A 27,323-nucleotide genomic window follows, 5' to 3' on the forward strand; every position below is an offset into this window, starting at 1 on the left:
TTTGTAAATCAGACAAATATACTAAACTTGTGGCTGAGAACACCTGCAGCATGCATCTATGACATAAAAGCTATACTTGACGGCATGTTTTCCCCACTTCAGAAAACAATGCAGTCAATATGGCAGATGGGGTTCTCAGTACGTCATCCAGAATGCTGTCATATCCTCTGTTTAAAAGCATCATCCAGTTATTTTATCATATTAATCTAAGAGTTCTGGGGTTTAAAGGCTACAGTAGGAGTATAAATTTCTTGCCATAGAGGTCTCAACTTCCAGTATCACTAGGTAGGGTGCTCAGAACAAAGTTCAGAATACCTAGCTGCATTTAAGGAGACCACTACTAGGTTGGCTGTAAGATTTCACAGGTGTTTACAGGTCTCTGCTACTTTGTAAAATCCATAAAGCTTCTCGGGTATTGGCGCTGTGAATAAAGCAACAAAGATGACTGTTCAAATAAGGACTCAAACTTGAAAAACTGTCAGCTCAGTCTGAGCTCTTAACTGCCAAGAAGGTATAAATACATTATATGCAATTAAGGGATCTTCCTTGAATATTCCCTTAAAATGTTCTCTTCAGACTGTGTGCAACAATCCTAAAAATAACCTCTGGAGAGGACCCAAGGATATGACGCCCTCCTATCCTGGAACCCAGTGGTGGGAATGCCTCAGCTAAGCAGCACTTTTAGAGTCGGAGGATGTGCCGAAGCAATCTCAATGTGCAGGACTGCAAAGCCTTAGTGTACTATATCTATCAAGGCTACATACTCTTTCAAAAAACACTTGTGGCTGAATTTGGAGGAAACTGGGATAACTGCTGGTGGAAAGACATCTAGATGGCTTTGGGACAGTAGCCCCAAATTTTAAAAATGAAAGCCCCCCCCCCCCTATTTTTTTGGCTTCCCCCCTCTCTGTGGTCTCTTGATCAGCCAAATGGCCTACAAGTTCCCCTTACTACGGCAAGGATCAACCAGAACGTGCCATCCTACAGACAGCTAAGGATGGCTTAAAGCTTTTCTGAGCCCTATGTTCACTCAGCTGAGTAGCAATGATGGGCATACAACTGGCCGACAGTGGAGAATATCCCCTCACTTTCACAAAGAACATTACCCGCAAGCATCCTTGCCCCTCAGAGTACAAGTGGTGGTATCCCCAAGTCTTCCAGAGGGAAATCATACCAACTTACGCATGCCCACGAGTGCATGCAACCCCCCCCCCCCCGTGGGAGAAGCAAGGACAAGCTCCTTTCACTCCACTCCTCCTCTTTGTCTGCCTCCTCCAGTGCTAGAGATGGGTAACAGAATACCCAGTCATATGGATCACAGTCAAGGTTCCATCTCATGAAGCCAGTCCTCTTCTACTGCATTTGAATGCAAGGCCTTCTACGCTTAACAGTTGAGTTTTCTTTACTAACCTTCAGCTTCTACCTTTGAGTGTGCAGCCAAAAATACAGCTCTTGCGGATGCACTAACACTGTCACCTGGAACTGAAGTCTGTCTTCCACAGAATGAATGCCAACAAACAGGTAAATGGATCCTGCTGTCTTCCTCGGGAGGACCTACAACAATGGGAATGTGGTTACAGAAGACTGTGGGACCTGAGTGAACTAAAGGCCTCAGTTTCAACATCCTCATGTGTCAACAGGACTGCTGGTGTCTCATTAAGGCCTTATGTCCTCTGCCTGCCAACTCTGAGTACACTTCCAGCTTTTTCAACACTTGTCATAAATGAATCAATACTACTGGACTTTTTTATCAATAATTGTAAATGAATCCAGATTACTGGACTGTAATGAGTAATGCAAGACATTTTGTCAATGACCTATTACAATTTGTTGCAAAAATTAAGATATGTTTGAAGGTTTTAATGCATCTATAGATCTTAATTCAATAATAAACTAAATTCCTCACTTACAGATGCCCTACAGGCCAGAACAGACTTTCCCCTGCAACATCTATAATTAAGATAGCACAGAATTGCAGTACAGCATCTCCCTCTGTATTACAAACTGGCAAAAGATGTTTTCTTCATGAAGCTCCTCTGTACGGACTCCAACCTTTTTCGTTAGCCTGAAGTATATAAGCAGGGTGTGCCACTATAACCTAAGACAAGACTAAAGGAAGACCTGTATGGCTTGGTCAGATTTTGCACTTGAAAAGAGCAAATTATCTATTATGTCTAAATCTTTACACTCTGAAAACCTCTTTTCCAGATGAATACGACCTTTGAGTGAGTACTTCCCAAAACACACAACCTTACATTTGTCACAACTAGTTTATCTAAATACGTAAACTAATGCCTACAGTTAATTTTAGCTAGATAATCTATATCCATATAAAGTCCTTGCTACTTGCTATAATGAAAATTTAACCACACTAATTTATTTCTAGAAAACAATGAAAGAACAAGGTTAAACAATAAGGGGCAAAGTACAAACCCTGTGGTACCAAACTACGTACATTCTTAAGAGCTGAAGAATGACCTCTAATAACTAATCTTTGTTTTCTACTAATAAGCCAGGTTATCTATCATATGACATAGGAATTATACCCTAAATCAATCAAGACCTTAACAGAATCATATGCAAGAGCTGAATGTCTTTGCTAGATATAGAAAAACAGTTCAACAGGCTAACCCAATTCTAAAGCTAACGTAATCCAGTCATAAAATGTTAAATTTAACGCTAATCTACATTTTATAAATCAACATTGTTCTAGATAAACCATCTATTGTTTTTACTTCCAGTAACATTAAACCCATTATATATTTACCAAACCGTTTACATAATGTGGAAGTCAGGCTCACTGGCCTGTAATTTGATATCTCTGAAGGTTTACCTTTTTTCAATGCTGGCATAATATTTGATGTTTTCCATGCCTCTGGCACTACTACAGTCAATAAGCAAATTATTTAAAACAATACACAAAACAGGAAAGTGTAAAAGAAAAGTTATTAACTACTGTCTGGACCCATACATGTAAACCTCTAATTGTTTTTCAACAGTGGATACCAATTATAGGACAAGAATAACATATGCAGGCCATTATTTTGACTGTCCTTGCCTGTTCCTATTTTATTCCTTACAGCTAAAAAAGTTGTCAAATTCTTTAGCAAAAAAAAAATTAAATCGGATACCCTCAACCGAAAATTTAAAGGGGTCAGCACAATATATGAAGGAGTTTACATAGCTATACAGAATTTATTTTCAAACTTTTTTATAACAAGTTGAAAAATTCTTACTTTAAATTTTCTTGCACTGGGGATTATATTTGAAAATGCTTCCTTTTATTAATCTTAAATTTTTAGCTCCTTAAACTTGGCCCTTCAGAGTATTCATTACGGCATCAACACTAATATTTTTCTCAAAGACACTATAGCCAAAATAATTTCCTGACTGGTTTCCACATTATTCCAATTAATTTTCATAATCTTCAGAAATACTTCCAGAATTCTACAGCCCAAAATTAAACTTCATAAATATTTGTGTACCTTGAAATCCTAATTTTAAATGCTAGTGAAATGTGGTCAGATTTGACTAATGCAGTATCCACCTTAAATCTTTTCATAAGATCTTTGCATTGGTAGCTCAAGGTCTAGCATTTCATCCTTTCTTATATTTTTGTTGACCGCCTGTGTGATTCTATGAAATGACAGCATCTCTGCAAACTCTCTAATTTTGTATCAGCAGTATATTTAATACAATTTATAGTGTAATTAAACTCCTATAAAATGTTTCGATGTCTGAGCCTTTTATATAAATTTAAGAAGCTTTGTGTTTATTAATATTTCGCCTTGGTGCCCTGTAGCAAATCACTAGCTTGTAGTTTCTGGTTCAACTAAAATGTCCACAATAAGAGTTTCCTTTCTGAAATTTAACAATACAATAGTTGAAAGAACAGTCTTGTGACCTATGATACACTCACACTTACTACCCTGAGGGAAACCTACATTTGAGGTCATCCAAGCCTCAGCAATGGCTACAATTTTAAAGGATTCGAGAAACAATTTTTAAACTATTAGGTTCACTTCCTAGGCTCTGAGCATTACCAAAAGTAAGTATCTCAAACAATGAAGTCCTCTACTTCTTGCATAACATTTGGTCTCCTAAAAAGGCCTCAAGTATTCAGTTATTTTCTCATCTTTGCATATCACAGTGAAAGCTTTCCCAGCACATCATTATTGGGATATAAACCATGTCATGTTGTTGTAACAAAGTGTTAAAAGTGGAGAGTCTTACTAAAACAGTCATTCCATCTTTTAAGAGGTACAATTTCACTAATCACAACTGAAATTTGAAGATTTTCTAACAATTCAGTTTTCTTCAACTGCAGTTTCAAAATTCAAGGTAATGCTTCAGATGTGGTTTGCACCAGAATGAATAACTGTCATATCAATTTTTTTAAATACTTGCAAAAGGAAGATTCATTACCATCCATGGTGTGTTGTGATGGGCTCTATATTTCAGTCTCAATGAGAAGACTTGTTCAAGGAATGATCTACTAGACTGAAACAAGCCTCTTAATCTTCTAAGTAGACATTCTTTTTCTTTGTTTTTCTTGTGTGCTTTAGTTTTTTTTTTGTTTTGAATCAGTTTCTGAATAACTTGGGAAAGCTACATTTCTCCCTCTATGTTCAAGTTTTTTTTTCATTATTCTCATCTGCATACACCCTACACTTTATAAAACTAACTGTATGCTTGTTTTGCCTTTTCCTCCTATTATCTGCTGAATACTTTCTAATGGCAGATCAACATTTCCCTCATTACTGTGATCACACTTAAATTTTATATCAGATTGTGGCGCTTGCATTTGCATTCTATCTTGATTTTCCACTTGTGAGTTCCTGTCTGTTAAAATGCTGCTCTTAACAGCTTCTTTCTACCACATTCTCACACTGACTTTTTGTCTTACAATAAATTTGATAATGGTACAAAAGGCCCTTCCATTGTAACAGGACTAATTTGTTACCTTAATAAACATGGCAGTTCACTTACATGTATGCAGTGTATGCATTTGTTAGAGACCAGGTATATTCTGTTTACAATCCACAGCACAAGAAGGTCCTCGAAGGCACAGTTTTTGAGGTTATACACTTTCCTAATCAACTAATACTCTTTAAAAGTTGCCTAGGTTTAGAAACATATGCAGTTAACTTGCCTACAGTGCACAGACAGATAATGATGTACTAGAAAACTTACAAATGTCTTCAAAACTGTTTAAGTGTTCATATGTGCTACAGATTACTAATTGTGTGCTTAAAGAATTTCCTGTTCTAATAAGATTCTGGGTTACCAATTTAAATGACCTGATTACCGACTTACTAGCATGGGTCCATATACAACCATAGCATGACAAGTTAAACCACTGCTCACCACTTACTGTATCTTAAAAAATAGGCTAGCCAATAAAATAACATATGCAGTACAAACACACACCTGGTTAATCCACCAATTCCACCCAGCTTTCAATCACAATACTAAAGAAAGTACAGTTGTGCACACTTACCATAAATGTAGATGTTAGAGTGTATTCACTGTTGCAGTCATCACACTTGGGTTATCTGCCTGCAGATAGCCCCTCAGTCGGCCCGAATACCAGAGCCTCTGGATTTCTGCGTCGGATGCTGTTGCTTCTTCCATGACGTCAGGGGTATAAAACATGTAGCCGACACCATTACATCAGTTTGTCTTGCCCCAGATGTCAGGAGCCACCAAAACAGGAAGCAATTACATGGTGTGGAACACCCCCAGTAAAAAGTAAATACCACTGTTATAAGATATGGAAAAACAAAAAGGATAGGTACAAGTATTGAGACGTCTGGGGGCTGGAGGGAGGGTTACCAGGACTGCAACAGTGAATACACTAACATCTACATTTATGTTAAGTGTACACAACTGTATTACGTTTGTGCTTCACTGTTGCAGTCATCACACTTGGGTTGATTCCTAAAGCTGAGGAAGGGTGGAGGCAGTCAAGAAGCATTAGGGCTGGCTACCAGGCCTTGTAAGACTGCTGTGGCAAATCCAGCTCTGGATTTAGAAAAGATAGGTAAGTGGTAATGCTTGGTGAAGGTGTGTACAGAGCTCCATGTTGCAGCTTCCAGGATGTCCCTGGTAGGAACTCCCCTGAGAAATGCTGTAGAGGTTGATGTAGCCCTAGTGGAATGAGTTCTGATTCCCTGTGGGATAGGTTTTCCATGGTGTTTGTAGCAGAAATGGATGCAGTGTGCTATCTATTTAGAAATGGTTTGCTTTGAAATGGCCTTGCCCTCTGCCCCTGTATCAAAGCTGACTAGCAGCTGGTCAGATTTTCTAAAAGGTTTAGTCCTGTCCAGGTAGAACCTAAGCTGCCTGTACATGTCCAGGGAGTGTAGGATTCCTTTCCCCTTTATTCTGAGGATTAGGGAAAAAGGTTGTCAAATGAAAGGATTGGTTTAAAGCCACACTAGATACCACACTGGGCACAAATGATGGGTTAAGTTCTGAGGGAAACCCTGTCCGCATGGAAGATAATGAAGGGTTCCACAGCCATAAGGGCCTGCAATTCAGACACTCTTCTTGCTGAAGTGATGGCTAGAAGTAAAGCTGTTTTCCAGGAGAGGGATTTTAACTCTGCTGTACCAGCAGGTTCAAAGGGTGGAAGCGTGAGCTTCTCCAGTACAAAGTTAAGGTCCCAGGCTGGAGTGGGAGTTCTCCGGGGGGGGGTCTTAAATTTTTGGCTCCTCTCAGGAACTGTTTGACCAGAAGATGAGAGAAGAGAGATGGCTCAGTATTGTAATGAGCTGATATGACATAGGCATGAATCTTAATTGAAGAGAAGAATAGGCCTTTGTGGAGCAGTACTGTTAAGTAATTTAGTATTTGAGGTGAACTGGGCACAGCTGTGCCCATCCCATGAGACTGGCCCCAAGAGCAGTATCTTTTCCACTCTTCTGAATAGGATTTTCTAGTATTAGGCCTCCTTGCCTCAAGGATGACTTCCAGCACCTGTTTACTGAGGGCTGCTGGTGATGAGTTCAGAGGATGAGCTAGGCTTGCTAGGTTCAGGGTCTGTAGCTGAAGATGCAAAATCTGGCCCTCCTGCTAGGACAGTAGGGAAGGGGTCTGAGGGAGGTGCCGTGGTGGCACTACTGTCAGACTGCGCAAAAGCGGGTACCAGTGCTGGCGTGGCCAGTCTGGTGCAATCAGGATTGTCTTTGGCTTGTCCTGTTTGATCTTTAGTAGAACCTTCGAGAGGAGGGGCAGAGGGAGAAAGGCATAGACAGAGGTTTTACCATGTAAAGGAAAGAGCATCCACTTTCCATGCTTGGCTGTGGGGAGATCTGGTGCAATATTTGCTCAATTGATAGTTCTGCGGGGAAGCAAAGAGGTCCACCTCTGGTGCCCCCCACCTGTAGATCAGAAGCTTGAATGATTTGGGTTCCAGTTTCCGCTCGTGTGGGTCCATTAGATTTCTGCATAAGTAGTCTGCCAGTGAATTTAGTCTGCCTGGCAGGAAATGAGCTTGCAGGTGCACCTGATTGCTCAAGGCTGTGTTCGACAGAGCCGGCTAACCTGCAGAGTGGGTAGGAATGGGTTCCCCCCTGCGTGTCAATGTACCACATAACTGTGATGTTATCTGTCTTTATCAATGGTTGCCCTGGAAGGATAAGGTATTTGAACGCTGTCAGTGCCTTCTGTACAGCTAACATTTCTTTTTGATTGATATGCAGGTGCATTTGCTTTGGGCTTCATTTGCCTTGAATGTATTGTCCTGCCATGTGAACCCCCCATACATAGGTCTGAAGCATTTGTTAGAGTTTGGGCGGCAGGAGGTTGAGTGAAAGGGAGTCTTGTTGTGGTAGCAGGCCTCTGCCCACCAAAGGAACTCTGTCCTTAGGCAAGGAATGACAGGAATCATTGTTTCCAGGTCCTGAGAATGTTGACACCAGAGACTTTTTAAGTACCATTGAAGTTTCCTCATATGCAGTCTTGCATATGGAATTAGCAGAATGCAAGAGGTCATGAACCCTAGGGCTTGCAGTACTTTTCTTGCAGATAGCTGGGTTTGGGTGGCCAGTAGATTGAAGTAGTTTGTCAAATATATCTGTTTTTCTGAAGTGAGGAATGCCATCTGGGAAGTTGTGTTCAAGCTTGCTCCCAGGAATACAATCTTTTGGCTAGGTACCAGATGTGATTTATTTTCGTTGATGGTATACCCCAGTGAAGTAAAAGTCAGGTGCTTAAGTAGCAATTCCTGACTGTCCGCCTGAATCAGGCAATCGTCCAAGGATGGGTAAATTTTGTGAATACCCTGGGTGCAGTAGATAAGCCAAAGGGAAGTGCAGAGAACTGACGGTGCATAGAGCCTGCTCTGAAACGTAGTGGGTCCTTGGCTAGCATAGGAAACAGCTGTTGGAGAGTAAGCATTTTGAATCTTGGAACCACTAGGAAGGTGTTGAGAATAGCCAGATCCAGGATAGGGCAGCCAAGAGTTTTCTGAGTACCAGAAACAGTCCGAAGTAAAAACCTTGTCCCCTTTGCTCTGCTGGGACAGGTTGAATAGCCTTGATACTGAGAAACAAAATAAGTGCTTTTGAGCCTCTGCCCACTGGTTCGGGGGAGGTCTGGCCATCCGCTTGGGGATGGCAGCGAGTGGAAGTAGAATCTGTATCCCTGGGATACAATGTTCAAGACCCATCTGTCCTGGGTAATGTATTCAGTTTTTTGATGCAGGGCTAGTTTTCCTCCTAAGGGCGCAAGTACTTGGGCAAGGCTTGGAAGAATTAAGGATAAGTCATTGAGAACCTTCTCCATAGGATGGTGGCTTACTACTCCCTGATTTTGAGGTGGGAGTACTCCATTGTTTAGATCTGTGCATGCCCCGTGACTGTAGTCTTGGTGGTCTGCTAACCCTGAATTTGGTCTGAGAAGGTCTGGGAGGGCCTGGAAAAGACCAGTTTTTAGGAGGCCAATGCCTACTGAATCTAGGTGGCTGTACCTGTAAGAAATCTTTAACAGTTTGCATAGATTTAGCTTTTCCCTCCATCTTTTTGAGGACTTTTGCTTTAGTGCCAAACAGACATTCTTGGTTTAATGGAGCATCTAGTAATTTTGCTTTGACATGGTCTGTCAAGATTTGTTCCTTAAGCCAAGCATGCCTTCTAAGAATAGACCCAGTGACAACAGCCCTGCAAGATGCTTCTAAGGCATCAAAACCACATTGCAAAGTATGTTTTCCAACTGGGTTAGCAAAATGCATTAACTCTTGTAAATCTTTATGTTCTGCACAATCAGGAATCAACATCACTTTATGTTTAATTAGCTCCGTAATACGTTGCTGATACTTGAACATATGAAACTGGCAAATTAAAGCCCTGATGGCAAGAGTAGCAGAGGTGTATACCTTCTTACCCCATCGGTCTAAAGCCCGACAATCCCTGTCCAAAGGGGTAGGGTTTTTGGCTGTAGTAGCCTTAATGTCTTTAGGTCCCTGGGAAATGGTCTCTGGATCCACAGTAGGATTCTTAAATAGGAATTTGTGGGAGTCAGGTACTCTGTAGTACCGGTCAGGTTTCCTAGGAGCTGGAGGCTAAGTATCGGGGGTAAGGCTGGATTCCATGAAGACATTATCTTCAATTTCCAGAACAGGAGGGATGGCTTATAGGCCTGTGCTGAGGCAAGTTTAAAAATTCCCCAAGTCTCTTTTTGGACTGTGGGTAGTCCTGGCACTCCCAGCGGAAATGCTCTGAGGGTATGCAGGGTTTCACCAAAAGAAAAATCCTCTGGTGGGGAAGCAGAGGGAATGGAATCCTCTGCATCAGAATCCTCATAGGTAGATAAAGGCATGTCCTGGTAATCAGAAGGGTCAGAGTCATCGGACACAATCTGAATCAGAAGGAAAATCAGGTCTTGATCTTTTAGAGGGGGAAGGCTGGCTTCCCCTAATTAAAGTAATAAGGTCCTCAGCCATTCTAAGCATTTGTTTCTGTGGCATGAGCGCTTTGGTCGTCAGTTTCCTAGGCATAGTGTGAACTCTGGGACTGAAAAATTCAATATTTTTGGTTTGAAATGAAGACGTCTGTTTAAAATGAACATTGGAAGGCCTGAAAACACCCTCAGAAGCCGGTGCCTGCACAGCGTCTCTGGACCCATCCAAGGTAGAGACATCTGCAGGTTCCATAGTCGAAGAAGCATCTTGCGGCATACCAGACTCAGAATGGGTCTCAGTAGATGCTGGTGAATCTGCAGAAGCGGACATCAGGGGCTGCGAAAGCCCCTCAATGAGTACCGGCGGACCGGCGACTAGCTTAATGGAAGCATCGTTGACAGTTTTGGACCTATGCGGTCTCTGTCTTTATCCTTACATTTTTCAGTAGGTCAGTAGTCAGATGGCTTATCGAAGCCACTTCGAAATACGGAGAACGAGAGCGAAAAAATTTAGTGACAAAAACAGCCCGATGACTAATAGTTTGGGCGTTGAACAAGGCACAAAACTGACAGCGAGGAACGTCGTGGTCCAAACAAGTGACGCAATAAGAATGAAAGTCTCTCTGAGGTATTTGCTTTCCACAGGCCAGACTATTAATTTTTTCTGACATTGGTTAGAGCAAGAAGAAAGGATCCCCAACAGAGTACTTATCTTTTAAAAGACTTCAGGTCTGAAACTCGAAAAACGAAAATTTCAGGAGGCGGCCGACAGACACTTGCGAACTGCTTCTGCTTCTGACTCTGCTCGGTAAGAAAAGCTGATGTAATGGCATTGGTTGCATGGTTTATACCCCTGACGACCTGATGTCATGGAAGAAGTGACAGCATCCGACGCAGAAATCCAAAGACTCTGGTATTCGGGCCGACTGAGGGCTACCTGAAGGCAGACAACCCAAGTGTGATAACTACAACAGTGAAACATGAAGAACATCACTACACTATCAAAAATTTATGTTTTATTATGTTATGATGCCCAAGTTCCTTCTGCAAACAACTCAGATTGCTAGCACAAACACCACATCACATAGCCAAGCACAGCACACATCCAGCTATGCAGAAGTCCTCAAACTTACCTAAACAGGAGAGACCACCAAAATACACTCACAAACATTCCACACACAACACCAAATGCATCACAGACAGCAGACCACACACCAGTGTCTCAAAAACACAGCCCATAAGGCATAACAGTAAACCAAACATACTAGTAATTGACGACTCAATTGTGAGATACTCCGATGTCCCTCTCACCAGGCTCAACAAGATGATGATCACGGTCTGTCTGTCAGCAGCCAGAATCCGCCACATCACACACGCACTTAAGTCTCTCCACAAGAGGTACAAGTATGACTATGTCATTGTTCATATTGGTGTGAATGACTTGAGACATACCTCCCTGAACTATATGAAGAGAGACATGACTGAGCTCTCAGAGTATGTGTCCCAGGCAGGTATGACCCTAGCCCTAAGCAGCATCCTACCTTCACCAAGAATATCACCACAATACCAACAAAAAATTGACTTCTGGATTACTTTCTGCTGTCTTTACAAGGGAATCCAGTATCTGTCTGCCTGGGATGACAAGGCGGACAGGTCTCAATGCTTTGCCAGAGATTGCCTCCACTTGTCACCTCTGGGATTCAAGATTCTGGCCAAGGCTCTTGCCTCCCCCATTGTGCTTTTTTTAGGCAATGTCCCAAAGACAAATCTTCAACATAAAAGATCTGTCAAAAAGCAAACTGTAGGTCATGCTGCTTAACGCTAGGAGCCTTAACCTGAATGGCTTTCCTCGCACTGGAAGATGCAAACATCTGCGCAGTCATGGAAGCTTAGTTTAAGGCTGCGGAGCATCCCTGCCTTACAAGGCTATACCTCATTTCACACATTCAGACCCCAAAATGTGGTTGGGAAGGCTAAAGGTGCTGGAGTTTCTATTTTCATTAAAGACAAGCACACCTCCATACTGGTTTTCCAGCATGATGCACTAGAACTACTCCAGGTGCAACTGACAATTGCCAAGACACCCATCCAAGTAATAGCCAGCTATAGAAACCCTCCATGAATCAGGACAGCCACTCCTCCTACCCAGACCTACTTGACTCCATCATGGTACCTCCCCAACATGCTGATCCTTGGTGACTTCAACTACCCACCATAGAGTGGGTGAATTACTCCTGCTCTAATGCACGCACCCAACAATTCCTTGACCATCAATTCTAACGCACTAGACCAGCTTGCCTCATTCCCCACAAGGGGAGATAACATTCTAGACTTGGTTCTCACCAACATGGGCAACCGCTGCACCACCTGCATAGTAAGTTCTTCTATGGTAAGAGCAGACTATTGGTCTTTATCATTCAAAGTGTCTATACTGTCCACCCTCCCCCCCTGCCCAGCCTTAACTAGGCTAAAAAACTTCTCAAAAGCTGAATGCAACCTCCTAAGGGAGGGTATCAGTAGCTTCACAGCACTACCAGCCTCAGAGAATGCAGAGAAATATGCTGAACAATATGCCAGTGCAGCATACAAGCGCTTGTACAACTGCATGGACTCAGCCATACCCAACAGAAATAAAACCTGCTCCTCAAGGAAACACAAACCTATCTGGTGGACATCTCTATCAATAGGCTTTACAACAAAAGGAAGAGATTATTGTCCAAGGGTAAAAAGGCACAAATTCCCAATTGGAAAATCTCCCCTCCTTAGCCTCAACAAGCAAATTAGATCACTAGTGAAAACCTCCAAAGCCAATTATGAATCAAAACTAGCCTCCAAAACGAAGGCTAACCACACAGCCTTTTTCAGTTCCGTCAGGAACCTCCATGGCAAAGACCAGGTTTGTTCCGAATTAGTTCTTAACGGTATGACTTACACTGATCCTGTTGACTTAGCCAACCTGCTAGCAGACCAGTTCAGCGCAAACTTCACCCCTGGTGCCTCCTCTCAAAGTCGCTTTCGACATCTCTGATACTTGTCCTGCACTTCACATCTCCGTAGATTGTGTTAAAGGCTCTATGAAAGGCAAAGAAAATAGCTTCCATGGGACCTGAGAGCATCCAAGGCTGTATTCTGCACCATGTTCAGCAAGAACTAGCCTCAGCAGTGAGCACCCTATTCAACCGTAGCCCAAGTACAGGCTTCATTCCAGTAGAGTGGAGAACTGCCACTGTCGTCCCTTTGCACAAAGGTGGTGTCACTAATGACCCTGGAAACTATCTCCCCATTAGCTTGACAAGTACGATCTGTAAGGCCATGGAGCGCATTATTATAGACCTCAAACAAGGACACAGGAAATCCAAGCACTTGACCCTACCCAGTTCGGCTTCGTCAAGGGCAGATCTTACCTGGTGAACCTGGTAAACGGTTTTGAGACTGTCGCCAAGGCACTGGATGAGGGAAAGTCCGTACATACAGCTTACCTTGATTTGGCCAAAGCCTGACACAATCCCCTACTCAAGCATCATCGAAAAGCTAAAACATCTTGGTGTAAATGCCTATCACATCAGGTAGATGGACGACTGGCTCAGTGATAGGACCCAGAAGGTTAAAATGTGCCTCTATCTCCAACAGCATACCTGTCACTAGTGGTGTTCCCCAGGGATCAGTCCTGGGACCCCTACTGTTTAGCATCTACTTCTCAGAGGTCCAGGCAAACACAAAGCCAGTGGCTGACCAAGTCTGCAGATGACTAAGTTGGGTGCTGTCCTCGACTCCCCAAATGATGTTAACATACTACAAGAGGGTCTCACAGCAATAAATGACTGGTGCAAAGTCATGGCTTTAAGTTAATTGCAACAAAAAAAAAGTATCATAGAATTCAGCAAAAGCACGGCCCCTACTGATAACCATATCAATAACCCCCTAAGCACACAACCCGAGGAGAAAGACCTGGGTGCAAAGGTTGACAGTCTCACATTTAACCATCATATAGCAGTAGTGGTCAGAAAAGCCTTTTACTTGGTTCATCTCATAAGTAAAGGGATTACATCCAGAAAAAAAGGAGGCTATTATCTCTCTGTACTCCTCTCTCATCAGACCAATAATTGAGTACAATGCCCAGTTTGGTATGTACCTCTCCAAACACCTGCAGCAACTGGAAAGGCAACAGAAATAACTCACAATGAATGCATGGCCTCTCAACACCTGTCCTATGTGGACAGGCTCAAATCACTATCACTCTACTCAGTATCGTACAGATTGCTCTGAGGTGATCTGTGTCTTGCCTACAAGGCAATCTCAGACCCTGCTCTACTAGAGATGCTCCATATCTGTAAAGTCTAACTCCTCGCACATTACCCGATCGAAAAGCCTAAATCTAACATGTCACATTAACAAAACCTGCTGGAAAGATGTTTGTTTCCCAGAACCGGGAATAGACTCCTCATACACATCAAAGTATGTCGCTGACCCTCCAAACGCAGCCTTGATGAGTGGATGGAAAACCATATATTTGTCCAAGGGGTTCTACATGTCCCCTTTATTGACAGGGGCAACAGGTGCTGACTGAGGTTTCTTTTTTGGGGACAAACTCTTGGCTAGGCTTGTAAGGGCTCCAGGGTCATTAGCCTAGTAATCTCCTATGATTTGTCTGATAATTTAGTATATGGTAATACAATAAACTAGACAGCTAATTTAGTGACGGTGTCTTTTTAAATACTCTTTTCCAGTAGCTTAGTGTAACACAGATTCCTACAATGCACAATGCTAATACTGCTATAATAAATGGGGAATCTCAAATTCACACCTGGGGTAGTGCCCATGTCCTTTATGGACAGCGGCAATCTAAGATACTCAAAACGCAGGCACAAATCCCTGCTAGCCTCCTGCCCTAAGGACCATACATTGGGTAAAACTGGGTTAATCTGGCTAGGCTTGAAAGGGTCCTTGCGCCATTAGCCTAGTAATCTCCTATAAACCCATAAAAAATCAAATATCCAGAATTAACAGACTGAAAGCACTTACTGATTTAAAATTTCATGGATGCCCACTCTAATTACTGTATTCTTTATATGAGAGAATTAACCCTTCAGTGGCACACTATAAAAGAAAATACAGAATTACTAACTACCTAGTACCATAAGATGGTGCAAAAATGCTCGCAGCGGGCATGTTCTAATAATCCCACTCTCTCCAGTTTAGCTGACCTATCAAAATCACCACACCTCCAGGAATGTACAAACTTTATAGACTCTACAGACACAGGACTGCACCTAAATACAACACTTGACACCTCCTTGCCCTGCGGAGAACAGAAGGAAGGCAAAAAACACTTTACACCTTAGCACACAAGTGCTCCTGACTATGAGAAATGCTCCACCCTTGAAGTACGAGAGGGACACTACTCTGTTCTGTGTTGAACAGTGGGCGAACTTCACTGTTTTCTGACTGGATGATGTACTGCAAATATAGCCAAGTGGCATAAAAGTAAATGGGTCAATCAGAGAAATTCTGAAACAATGGGAGCTAATGAGAAGCAGCAGAAAGGGACCAATCATCGAGCAAGCGGGCAACTATACTCCCACTCTACGGTTTTCATGATGCTGGGATACACTGGAAAACAGGTATCGCAGGGTGCTGTGTTCTATTCCCCCCCCCCATGGAGATTCAGGGAAAGCTTTCAATTTAAAGAAGCTCTGAATGGAGCATCGTCGGATCAAGTACGATTGGTGGCTGACTGGATGGGCTCAGACAGTACTGATCTGTAGCAGTACTACCTCACAAACTAATATCTGTAGATGTCAAAAGATCTGTGGGTTGCTCCGAGTACTGCTGTTTTAGATGGCCACTAGAGGTACTCCTGGCCTGTTGCTGTGGTGTTTGCCTGCTTTGGATTTTTGTGCCTCTTGACCAACTTGGAGTTGCCTGCTACTGTCTTCAGTTGCAAGCCTGAGCACTGGAATTGAGAGTGGAAGCTGTTCATGGTAGGTACTTAGCTTGGCTTGAAGTAAATTGCCTTATTTACTTTATCAACTTGTGAAGTGGCTAAGCCAAGGTTCATAGGCAGGTACTAGGCTATCGGCCTTGGGGCCTATGTAAGCCTAGCTAAAAAAGGTTCCCTGGCTTTCTCCACCCGAGAAAATTATTATCCTGTGCCCCTGTCAAGCAGTGTCACAGAAGTGATCCCCGGGGTGAATTTTCTATTTCCCATCCAGTCGTCAAGGTTTTTCTTAGAGGGCCAATGAGGAGCTTTGCTTGACATGAATGGGTAGTTTGTTCCAGAGTATGGGAAGTCTCTGGGACAGGAATCTACCCCTCGAGCATGTTCTGTTTATTGTGGTAACAAGATTTAGGTCCCTGGAGCATGTGGCTCGGACAGATTGAGATTTCTTTAAGTGTAGCATTTCCAACAGCTCTGGGTTTGACATAGCTTTGTATATTAGGCAGAGATAGCCTCTGAGTATGCGATATGTGACAGAGTAGAACTGGAGTTTTTTTGAGACTGTCTGCGTATTAGCATCTGTTTGAGGCCGGTAATCCTCTTAGTGAGGTATTTCTGTGGCCTTTACAATTGTTGCAGGTATCTTGTGAGATGCATGCCAAATGGGGCACTGTACTCTATAATGGGTCTGATGAGGTCAGGAAGAGTAAAGCTTTCTGAAATGAACAAGCAGTGGAGACAGAATAAAAGTATATGTTATTAAAGGAAACATGACTGTTTAGTTTAGGTGCATGGTGCAAGAATGGAAATTTGCTATTCTAAAGGATACGTGAAAGATGATGGCTGAAAGAGGGAAGAGGTAGAACAGTATACAGTAGTAAAATGCTTACTTCCATACTGCCATGGTGTACACACTGCTAGCAGAAATCCCTATGCACCACACGGGAAGCTTTATGAACTATGTAAGCACACTGCCATCAAGCTATACATATCATGAAATTGCTCAGACTTGCAGTATCATAACATTAGCCTACTATTTTTGTACAATCCTATTGCCCAAGACATTAAAGGGCCTTTTTAAGCCTAACCATGCTTCTCTGAAGTATTCAACAGGTTTTGACCCCTTAGATTAGTGTACAGAGGAAACATAACTTTGGAAACGTCAACAAGCTTCTTCTCTCTAACAGAGACGGGTGCCAGACCAGGGTAAATTTATGACTCCCCATCCACTAATCCAAGCTGTACTTAAGTATAGCGAAGAACTCTGTCTCACATGGATGAGAAGCCTATTCTAGAGAAGGGGTAGTTTCTTAACACACCTGTTCCTTCAGCAAGTCTTATTTATGTTGCAGACCAAGTTTAGATCCCCAGATGAGTTGCTTCTGATGTCACATTTTGCTTATAAGATGTGCATCATCAAATATTTCCTTACTACAGTAGGTATATTATGGTCAAAGGCCAAGTCACTACCCTAAATGTGTTCCCAAATTCCTAACCACAGGGTCTACTATTAGGAGTGTATTATCAATGTAGCAATTTACAAGGATGCATATATTACAAAAAAAAAAATGCTATTATATATTTCTTGGTACAGAGTTTCAGACTGACTCTGGCACCACAGTTACTAGTCTGTGGCAGAGCATTCTGGAAGGTATATATGTCACGGTGTGTGTGTGTGTGTGTGGGGGGGGGGGCACTTGCTGATCTGCTCACTGATCTGCTCACAGTCGTCTACCAGTTAAGGTGTGACCTACCCCTGAAGAAACCAAACTGAGATAGATCCAAAGTATGAAGATTTTTGTCATCATTAATCATATCCATGATTTACATGGTTTTAATTATTAGATTAGTCAGACTTATGAGTTGATATGTTTCCCAGGTATGTGGATGACCCACTGTTGTGCAGAGGGGATAACGGTCAGTCCTCAATTTGTTCAGTGTAAAGCCTGTCTGGAAGCGAAGGTTAAAAAGTGAATCTAGTGGCCTTAACAGTTCGTACTCCGTACCATTAAGGAAGCATCCCAAGATTATCAGGTCCCATTAATGCAGTGTTTTTGGCCTTAAGAGAGTGCATTTAGGACCTGTTCCCTTTGACAGCTGGAGGCATTTGAGGGGGTGTCTGGGAGGGGGGGGTGAAAGTGGGGCGAAATCAGAGTTCAGTTTTTATCATTCAGTAGATATGCTACATCCTCTTGCTCAGTATAACTGACTCCAGTTAGAATTAGTTTGGCACATTATAGTGTACCCAGAGTAACACTTAAAAAATGTAATTTTTTCAGGACAAGATAGGTCAGTGACTGTCTAAAGATATCAAAACAAACTTGCTTGCAGAGAAGACTGCTAATCTAAAAGGCAATATCTTTAATGGGTTTAGAGGAAACAGCCGCAAATGATCCATGCATTTATTAAGAGTTTGGGGGCAAAGTTTTGTAAGATGTGCACATTTTTAATGCTAGATGGGTTGAGGGCAACAATAAAAAAGTGAGTACAAAATGGATTTCTCTGGCTACCTCGTACAGACTAGTCGTACTTTAAGTATGCTTTACATGTGATACTTTCTGAAGCGGACACTATTACTATCAATGTAAAATATCGTTAGGTACCACAGCTTGTTATTAGCAAGCATAAAAGCACTTTGTTTTTTCTTAGCTTATTTGATGTGATCTTGCTTTTCTGTGATGCTTATATGACAGCAGTGTACTTTATAACGGGTTGTATTACTATTCATTGAAAGTATTTGAGAACGTGGATGTTTCATATGACACTGGCAGGGTCATGGGAGCTGGCATCTGAGAAAAATACTGTGAAATCATGCAGCATTCCAATGGGAGCAAATGAAAAACTGGGCAGTAGAAGATTCAACGTTGTCTTCTTGAACAATATCTTGGGTGCGAGTGGGAATCTGAGGCAGATGTTTCTTCTACTTTGGTTTGCATGAGTGGGCTTCTAGGTAAACATTTATAGGTTTCATAGGTTGGTACTAGGCTATAGGCCCTAGGGCCTATATAAGCCTAGCCATAACAGCTCCCTGGCTATTTCTTCCCAGAACATTTACTTCCCTGTAAAATATTTAAAGAAGAAAGCTTAGTATGAAGGGTTTTAGGAAAAATGACTGGCAGATCTTACAATTTCTGTAATCAAGTTCAGCCTCTAGACAGAATAAATATACTGGGAGCGGAGGTCTTTACAAAGGATTTGTCTACCACAGTCACTCTTTGCTCTTAGGTGACGTAAACAAATCTTTTTAAAAATCACTAGAATAAAGGTTTTCCCAGTGGGGCACTTATCTGACAAAGTCTAGGCAATAGCAGTAACTAACAGCGCATAGAACAGACAGGAGCAAAAATCCTGCATTTGGACTGGTGGCAAGATGTCTGAGGATCTTGTTCTCGGAGGACAAGTTATACACCACTATAGTCACTGTTTGAGGTCATACTTTTTTTTTTTTGAGAACCTGAGTGTATAGAAGGTTAAGGCATTGGTATGCTGGACAAACATCAGGGTCAAGATAAGCCACTGGTACTGGAATACTACAACAGTGACCTAAGGAAAGAACACTTATTACATGCAGTAAAAAGATGCAGAAAGTGACATTAATGGGCAGTTAATTTAGGTTGATGCTGCATAGTAGTAGTGGTGATGGCGCTGTTAAGTCCAGTTTGATAATGTACATCAGTAATGCTCTTAGTTTTGGTTTTATACATCACATTACTGAAGATAATACCCTAAACCAAGTTGAGAAAACTGAAACCATGTAGTCCCAATAGAAGACAAAGTCTTAGCAGCTAGGTTGTAGCCATCTCCTACAGAAACCTCATTTAAAGCCACAATCCTCATATTTTACTTCAAATAAATGAAGACTGGCAACATAGATGAGCCGCGTGTGCGGAGGGGCGATGGGACAGGCTAACAGCCCTTTGCTCCTTAAATCAGCATCAACTCCAGGAAGACAACTACTCTAAGCTGTTACTAAAATGACTACAGTGCTAGCTTAACAACTGACCCCTACAAACAGACAACTACAAAAAATTACGGTATATCAGCAAGTGATGTTGCTACTATTTTACTTCCACTCTTGACTTGAAATGCCAGTATGTAAAAATCAAAGATTAAAGCAACTGATCTCAAAGCCCAAAGGAACTAGGCTAGTCTCATCAGCAAGCATCACCACTCACAATGACTGACAACCCTCTAAGGTCAGAAACATTACTGCTAAATACAAAATATGGAAAGGAAAATGTACATTTTGCCACAGCATGGCTGTCTCTAGATAAATATCTCAAGTCAAGAAGAATACAAAGAAATTCACCTGCTAGCCAAATTTGCCCTTAGACACTAATCACGGTTAAGAAATATGAAATCAGCCGTCACTTAAGACACCTTCATGGCACATGTTTAGCACCACATTAACTGTCGCCTCACTAGAGACCAGCATAACTAGCTGGATACTGGACTGTACACAAACATTAATTAAAAAAAAAAAAATACTTCATCAAAACATCAAACAGGTCCAGAAATGTCAAGCATTTCCAAATAAGGCAAAAGAAAAAAAACGAGGAAGCTATAGAATTTGATTCCATTACTGGAAAAATTAGATTTACACTCCGCGCACAGCACTGGCTAACACAATCATCCCCACAAGATTCAAGTATTCAAAACATTGCATCCCTAAACAAGCTATACAAAGGTTGAAAAACATGTCCTCCATCTGTATACCACTCTCCTCAATATGTATCAACTTTGGGGGTTGTACCAACTCAAAAAATTGTAAAAGATTGGAAAAAAAAATGCAAAAGCTTTGCCTCCTCCCTCTTCTCATAGTGTAACACAGCAGTCATGTGAGAACATCCAAGTGCAGACGTTCCTTTAGTTTGACGCACTGACAATATTCCTACAATATTTTCACCATTGTTGTAAGGACTCAAACAGTATGTTTCCCTAAAATTAATCACTTAACCACTGCATATCCTGGAATAAGGCACTGTCCGGTATAAATTCTTCAGTCCCAACCCAATGTAACAATACATCTGTCAAAATTAAATCAAACGATAAACAGCAAAAAAAAAAAAAAAAGTCAAGTTCATTTACTTCAATTGTGACAAACTACATAGCAAAAAAATTTGCATAACTAAAGTAAGCAATATCATGTGTGACTTGCTCTGCTGTACACAGGAATAAAGCTTGGAGCGTGTCCCACAACACCAGGAACTAACTAGTAATGCACTGCAACAAAAGAGCTAATAAGGAAGGGTGAAAATAACTGGCCAAAGTCAGAATGTCCATCTTGCACAATTGAAGCAGTCAGGCCAGCTATAAGCCCCTATTAAAGGATAGCGATACAAAGCATGTAGTAGTACAAGCAATGGAAAAACTCTGCCAACCTACATGTCTACAAATCTGCATTCTTACAGTGTGTGTGTGGGGGATGGCAGAAAACCCTGTGGTTGCCTGGAAAGTAGCCACATCCTGACTGGCATCTGCCAGATGACAGGAAATAAATGGGCATGGTCCACAGCAGGGATGACTGATTTTACCTATATAAAATGCAGTTGTAAACTTTCAATTGCTTGTACAATTCAAAGAAAAGCATAAAATCAGTGAAAAGATAAAGCATTTATTTAAACTGGCAAAAAATGCACCCGGAACACCAATATCTTTTTCCCTCCAAACCAACTATGTGACTTGATTATACATTATCAGTCACAGGTTCAGCTCAAAGTAGCAAACACCAGAATGAAAAGTTAATATAGCACTTCTTATTCTAACAAAAACAGTGCCTGAAAGGCAGCAGGATATATATTTACAACGTAACTCAATTCAACAAAATGTATTGCACTTTACCTGACTAACTGCCCACTGTGCTGCAGCAATTGCTGTACTGGCGACACTGGCAGCACTAATCCGATTCCCTTCAGGTACCGGCACATCCCTGAAATACAAAAGGTTCAGAAAATAGAAGTTATGTTCTTACCATAACGTTCCATGTTAGTTGTCTTCTTCTCGCCTTCTTCTTGCTGGATGGGTTCGGAGCCGACCTCGGCTCCGACTCGGCCACTCTAAAGCTCGAGAGTTGGTTCCACCGGCTCGAGGCTCCCCTTATATCCCACAATGCTAGGCGATAGTTACCTCAGATCTCGTTTGTAAGCTAACCCCAGCTTATAACAGAAACAGTATAACTGTAAAAACAGAATCCACCTCTAACAACAGGAAGAAGAAGGGTGACCTACATCCTGAAACAAGAAATATGCATAATAGCATATAGTTAAGAAAGAGGTGGTAGAAAGAGAGGTCACGATCACAACTCCTCTAGGTCTGTCCAGGCCAGGGGAAGGAGGGTGGAAAGAAGAAGGCGAGAAGAAGACAACTAACATGGAGCGTTATGGTAAGAACATAACTGTTGTCTATCTCGCCTTCATTCTTGCTGGATGGGACCGCGTCCCTAGCACCTTGTCCCGGGTGGCCTAACGGAACAGACTCCTGAGAACAGTGGAACCAAAATTAGCTCTATGCCTAGAAGCTAAATCCAACTTATAATGGGAAATAAAAGTGTGAGGAGTAGCCCAAGTAGCCGCTGCACAAATGGTGTCAATAGGCAGTCTGTCTTGGAAGGCTAGAGAAGTAGCCAAAGCTCTGGTGGAATGGGCTTTAGGCTTATTAGGCAGTTTTGGTGTCTAATCTCATAAACAAGGGTAATCAGAGATGTTAGCCATCTGGATAAAGATACCTTTGAAACTGGAAGTCCCTTTCTGCTTTCCGCATAGGAGACAAACAGCTGATCAGATTTTCTGAATTGTTTAGTCCTGTCCAAGTAGTACCTTAATTGACGATGAACATCCAGACAGTGTAATTTTTGTTCAGACCTATTTGAATACTCCGGAAAAAAACAGGAGGTCAATGCATTGGTTTAGATTTGATGTTGAAACCACCTTAGGCAAAAGGACGGGTTAGTTCGTAAGGAAACTCTGTCCTTATGGAACACAAGGTAAGGAGAGCGACAACTGAGTGCTTGAAGTTCTGAAATTCTTCTAGCTGATGTGATAGCCACCAGAAAGAGAGTTTTCCATGATAATAACTTTAAGGAACATGAAGCTGCAGGTTCGAAAGGGGAAAGAATCAAAGAAGCAAGAACTAAATTTAGGTCCCAAGGAGAAGGAGGATTTCTTACAGGAGGTCTGAGAAGAAAAACTCCTTTCAAAAAGGCTTTGCAGAGTTTGTGGGACATTAGGGCAGATTCAGAAATACCCACATGGAAATTAGAAATAGCTGCCAATTGAACCTTAAGAGTAGATGGAGATGAACCTGCATGGAAGAGTTCAGCAAGAAAATCGAGGACTAGTTGGATGGAAGCGGTGAAAGGATCTACGTCCTTTCCTTGTGCCCAATATGAAAATCGTTTCCACTTACTCAAATAAATCTTTCGAGTGGAAGATTTATGGGAAGCTATCAAAATATCTCTAACAGAGTGAGATAATTGAGGAAGCCTGGCTACGGTTGGAAGTGGAGGAACCAAGCAGTGAGGTTCAGAGAGGGAGGGAGCGATGAAACTGACCCGACTGATGGATCAAAAGATCTGGAACTAGGTCCAGATTCCACGGTCGCTCCACAAGAAATCGATGCAGAAAGGGGAACCACACTTGTCGAGGCCAGTAAGGAGCAATGAGGATCAATGAGGCCTTCTGAGCGATAGCTTTCTGTATTACTTGAGAGATCAGTGGGAAAGGAGGAAATGCATACAGAAGTCCCGGGGCCAAACTTGGACTAGGCGTCCCTGCTGGGTTGGCCTGGTAAGGGAATAGAGTGAAGTATTCTCTGCACTTGCTGTTTTGGGGAGTAGCAAAAGATCGCAGCAAGGCTGACCCCACTTGAGAAAAATCTCTCTCACTACAGAGTCTTTCAGAGACCACTGCGGCATGAGAATAGCTCTGCTCAACTTGTGCGCAATGTGATTGGACTTCCGGGGATGTGCGTTGCTATCACGCTGAGAAGAAATCGCCCATTGCCACAGTCTGAGTGCTTCTCGACACAGGGGGTATGATCTGGTTCCGCCTTGTTTGTTGATGTACCACACTACAGACATATTGTCTGTCTGGATTGCAATCGAACTCAAGGGAAGAGAGTGTTGAAGGGCTTGCAACGCTAAAAGCACTGCTCTCATCTCCAGAACATTTATGTGCAAGTGGCATTCGTTTGGTTGCCATGTGCCCTGGACTGTCCTGCCCTGATAATGCCCCCACCCGATCAGGGAGGCATCCGCTGTCAGAGTAGCAACCGGAGGAGGTGGAACAAATGGTCTCCCCAACAGGAGCTGGGGGGAAGACATCCACCACATGAGATGCTTTTTGCACGCTTGCGTGATCATAATGGTGTGAGACATTGGAAGTTCCTGGTATGACCATTGAGAAAAGAGCATCCACTGAAGGATCCGCATGTGGTATCTGGCCAATGGAATGATTCCCAACACCTTTAGAACTAACCTGGCTTTGGCTCTGTTGTTGTTGAGAAGTAGTGATATCAATTTTGAATGTCTGATATCCTTTGGTTCGTTAGTGTTGCAGACATGTTTACAGTATCTAATTTTGCGCCTATGTAGGTAATAGTACGACAAGGCGACAAAACAGACTTTCCGCAATTTATTGAGATACCCAGTCTTTGACAGACGCGAAAAGTGTAATCTCTGGCCATCAGAAGGAGATGCTTGGTGGGAGCTGTGAGGAGCCAGTCGTCCAAATATGGAAACACCTGGAATCCTTGTCGTCTCAGGTGAGAAGCTACCACTGCCATGCATTTGGTAAACACCCGGGGGGCAGTGGTGAGACCAAAGGGCAGGACCCTGAATTGAAAATGACTGGTTCCCAGCCTGAAGCGGAGGAATCTTCTGGAGCGTCTGTTCATTTTTATGTGATAGTACGCGTCCTGAAGGTCTATAGAGCACATCCAGTTTCCTTTTCCCAATAGGGATAGAATGGATTGCAGCGTGACCATCCGAAATCTTGTTTTCTTGACTGATCTGTTCAAGATACTGAGATCCAAAATTGGTCTCCAGTCCCCTGTTTTCTTTGGAACTAAAAAGAACCTTGAGTAGATTCCGGATCCTAGTTGGTCTGCTGGCACTGGCTGAATAGCTCTTTTTGCAAGCAGTTTTGAAATTTCCAAAGCTGCAAGATCCCTTTGAGCGGTGGAACATCTGGAAGGGATTTTTGACTGATTTGGAAAACGAAGAAAGGGAATAGAATAACCTTGAAATGATGGACTGTACCCATTTGTCTTGTGTCAAGGATAGCCAGGCTTCTGGGTACAGTGACAATCTTCCCCGACTGCCTCAAGATGGGCAGTCGGGCAACACCTCAGGGATGCTGAAAGGGCTTCTCGGAGAACGCTTCTCGATTGCCCTGGTTCTGCGGACCCCTCTGCCTCTAGGGCGTCTACCATTGTTGTTCCCCCTCTGCCTCTGGCGGGAACCGACTCTGTCGCCAGGCGAAGTCCCTTGGGATTGTTTACGGAACCACATCTTTCCCCTTCTGGCCTTTGGGGTAAGGCCTAGAAGGAGTAGAAAACGGACTCCGACGGCAGAAAGGGTCTTGCCATCAGTCTCGCACCTAGTCAGGGTTTCTTTCACTTGTGGACCAAAAAGAGATGATCCATCAAAGGGGAGTTCGTGAAAGACGCCTTGAAAGGTTCCGAAATTGCATAGCCGCATCCAGGCGTGCCTACGTAAGGCTACCCCTGTTCCTGCTCTGCTCGCTCCATCGGCCGCATAAGAGGAGGCGATGGAGGAGTTGGAAATAGAATTAAGGATAGCCAGCTGCGTGTTCATTTTCTCGCTGGTTCTTCAGCATTTCACTCGCTTCTTTGATCAAGTCTCTTTGAAGACGAGTGAAATGGCACAGGTAATTCAGCGAACGCATAGTAAATGTCGCTGAGGAGAACATCCGCTTCCTATCCATGGACCTAGATTCCTTGTTAGGTGGATGGACAGGCACTGAAGGATCAGCCAGTTCCTTCTTTGTGGCGGCAGCAACCACCATAGCATCCACAGAGACTCCTTTTGATAAAAATTCCTTGTCTGATGGAGCTGTGATGAATTTGGAGGGTCTCCTGGGAGTGGGGTCCACTGAATCAGGAGCCGCCCACGCCTTTGCAACCACCTGCATGAGGGGGTCAAGGGGGACACCCAGGAGGTGGAAGGACGAGAGCCAAACGCCTCAAGATACACAGATTCGTCCTCCGAAGGGTTGAGGGCTGGCCACTCTGTTTAAGGATCTCCAGAATGTCTGCAAATGAGACATCTTCAGAAGGGGAACGGGGAACCCTCAGAATCATCCAGATCTGTCTCGGCGTGATAGACTCAGGTGAGTCAATGTGCTTCCTTGCACTTCCTCTTCCGAGGGGCTCTTCTGCCAAATCAGGAGAGGCCTCGAAGAGGATGAAATCCCCAAAGGGAGCTCCTGAGGAGTTGGCTCTCTGCGGTCAGGGATGAGGGAGTGAGTCGACTTACCCTGAGGCAGCATAGAGGGAGGGAGCCAGGCTCTAACACACCCGCATGACCTGGCACCCTGTCAGGCAGAGCCAGAGGTCCCCTCGAGGAGCTAAGGACCCCTCGGCACCGACAGTGATGGCTCCCGATGTCGGAGCCGAACTCACCAGCCGGGCACCGAGAGGGAGAGGGGGTCGGACAAGGGTCCGATGCCACTCACCCTCGGAGCCGACGAGGGAAGTCCGGCGCCGAGATTCCTCCATGGAAGAAAAAGACAATTGTCTCGGCTCCGAGGTAACCACAGTCTCGGTTCCGACATCGGCCCGAGCTCAAAAGAGTCGAAGGAGGAAGGAGTTGATGGACGGGACAGGCACCGGCTGATGGGTCGGGCTCTGAAGCATCTGGGCTAGTGCCTCAGACTTGAGTAGTCGACTCACCACCCTCTGAAGGTCATGATCGGACAACCTCGATGACCTAGAGGAATGAGACCTTGGGTTCAGACAGCAGGGGAGATCCTGGAGCCGAATGAACGGAGCCAAGAGACGGTGCCCTAGACCTCGTTCTGGTTGCCGGCTCAAGATCTTGTCGGAGCCGACACGGTACTCGATAACCAAGCCACAGAAACTGTGGACTGAGTCTTATCGGCTCCAGCCGGAGCAGATAAAGGCAAAGGTTGAACAACCTGAGGTCTCGGCTCAGAAGCCGGAGCCGAAGACCTCGATGCCTTGGAGGGCTTCCTGTTGAGACAGACAGGGAATCCTCAGGCTTCAACAAGCCTCTCAATATGAGCTTGTTTTCCTTTCCTGCAGGACCCTGGGGCTGAAGCCATGGCAGACAGCACAGGAGTCCTGCAGGTGCAAAGGCCCCAGACACAAGAAGTGTGAGCGCCTGTCAGAGACATTTTCTGACAGCACGCATCACACTTCTTGAATCGAGACCTTGTCTTTTAGACATAGCCTAACTGGTGAACACAAACACACTCAAACACACAGTTATACCCCCTGTCAA

The 27,323-nt window shown here is 43.3% G+C and overlaps 1 protein-coding gene across 2 annotated transcripts in view; it reads right to left on the minus strand.

Moving 5' to 3' along the window:
• LOC122809322 (RNA-binding protein 10-like) overlaps window positions 1-27,323 on the minus strand; it is a 1,914,178-nt gene that overhangs the window by 812,858 nt on the left and 1,073,997 nt on the right. For both annotated transcript variants that reach the window (XM_044080723.1, XM_044080722.1), the window contains exon 13: window positions 21,683-21,770. In XM_044080723.1, the coding sequence (XP_043936658.1) occupies window positions 21,683-21,770 (88 nt within the window). The remainder of the gene's footprint in view (window positions 1-21,682; window positions 21,771-27,323) is intronic.

Source organism: Protopterus annectens, chromosome 8.part0 (genome assembly GCF_019279795.1).
Source record: "Protopterus annectens isolate FY-2018-M chromosome 8.part0, PAN1.0, whole genome shotgun sequence".
Taxonomy (NCBI): Eukaryota; Metazoa; Chordata; order Ceratodontiformes; family Protopteridae; genus Protopterus; species Protopterus annectens.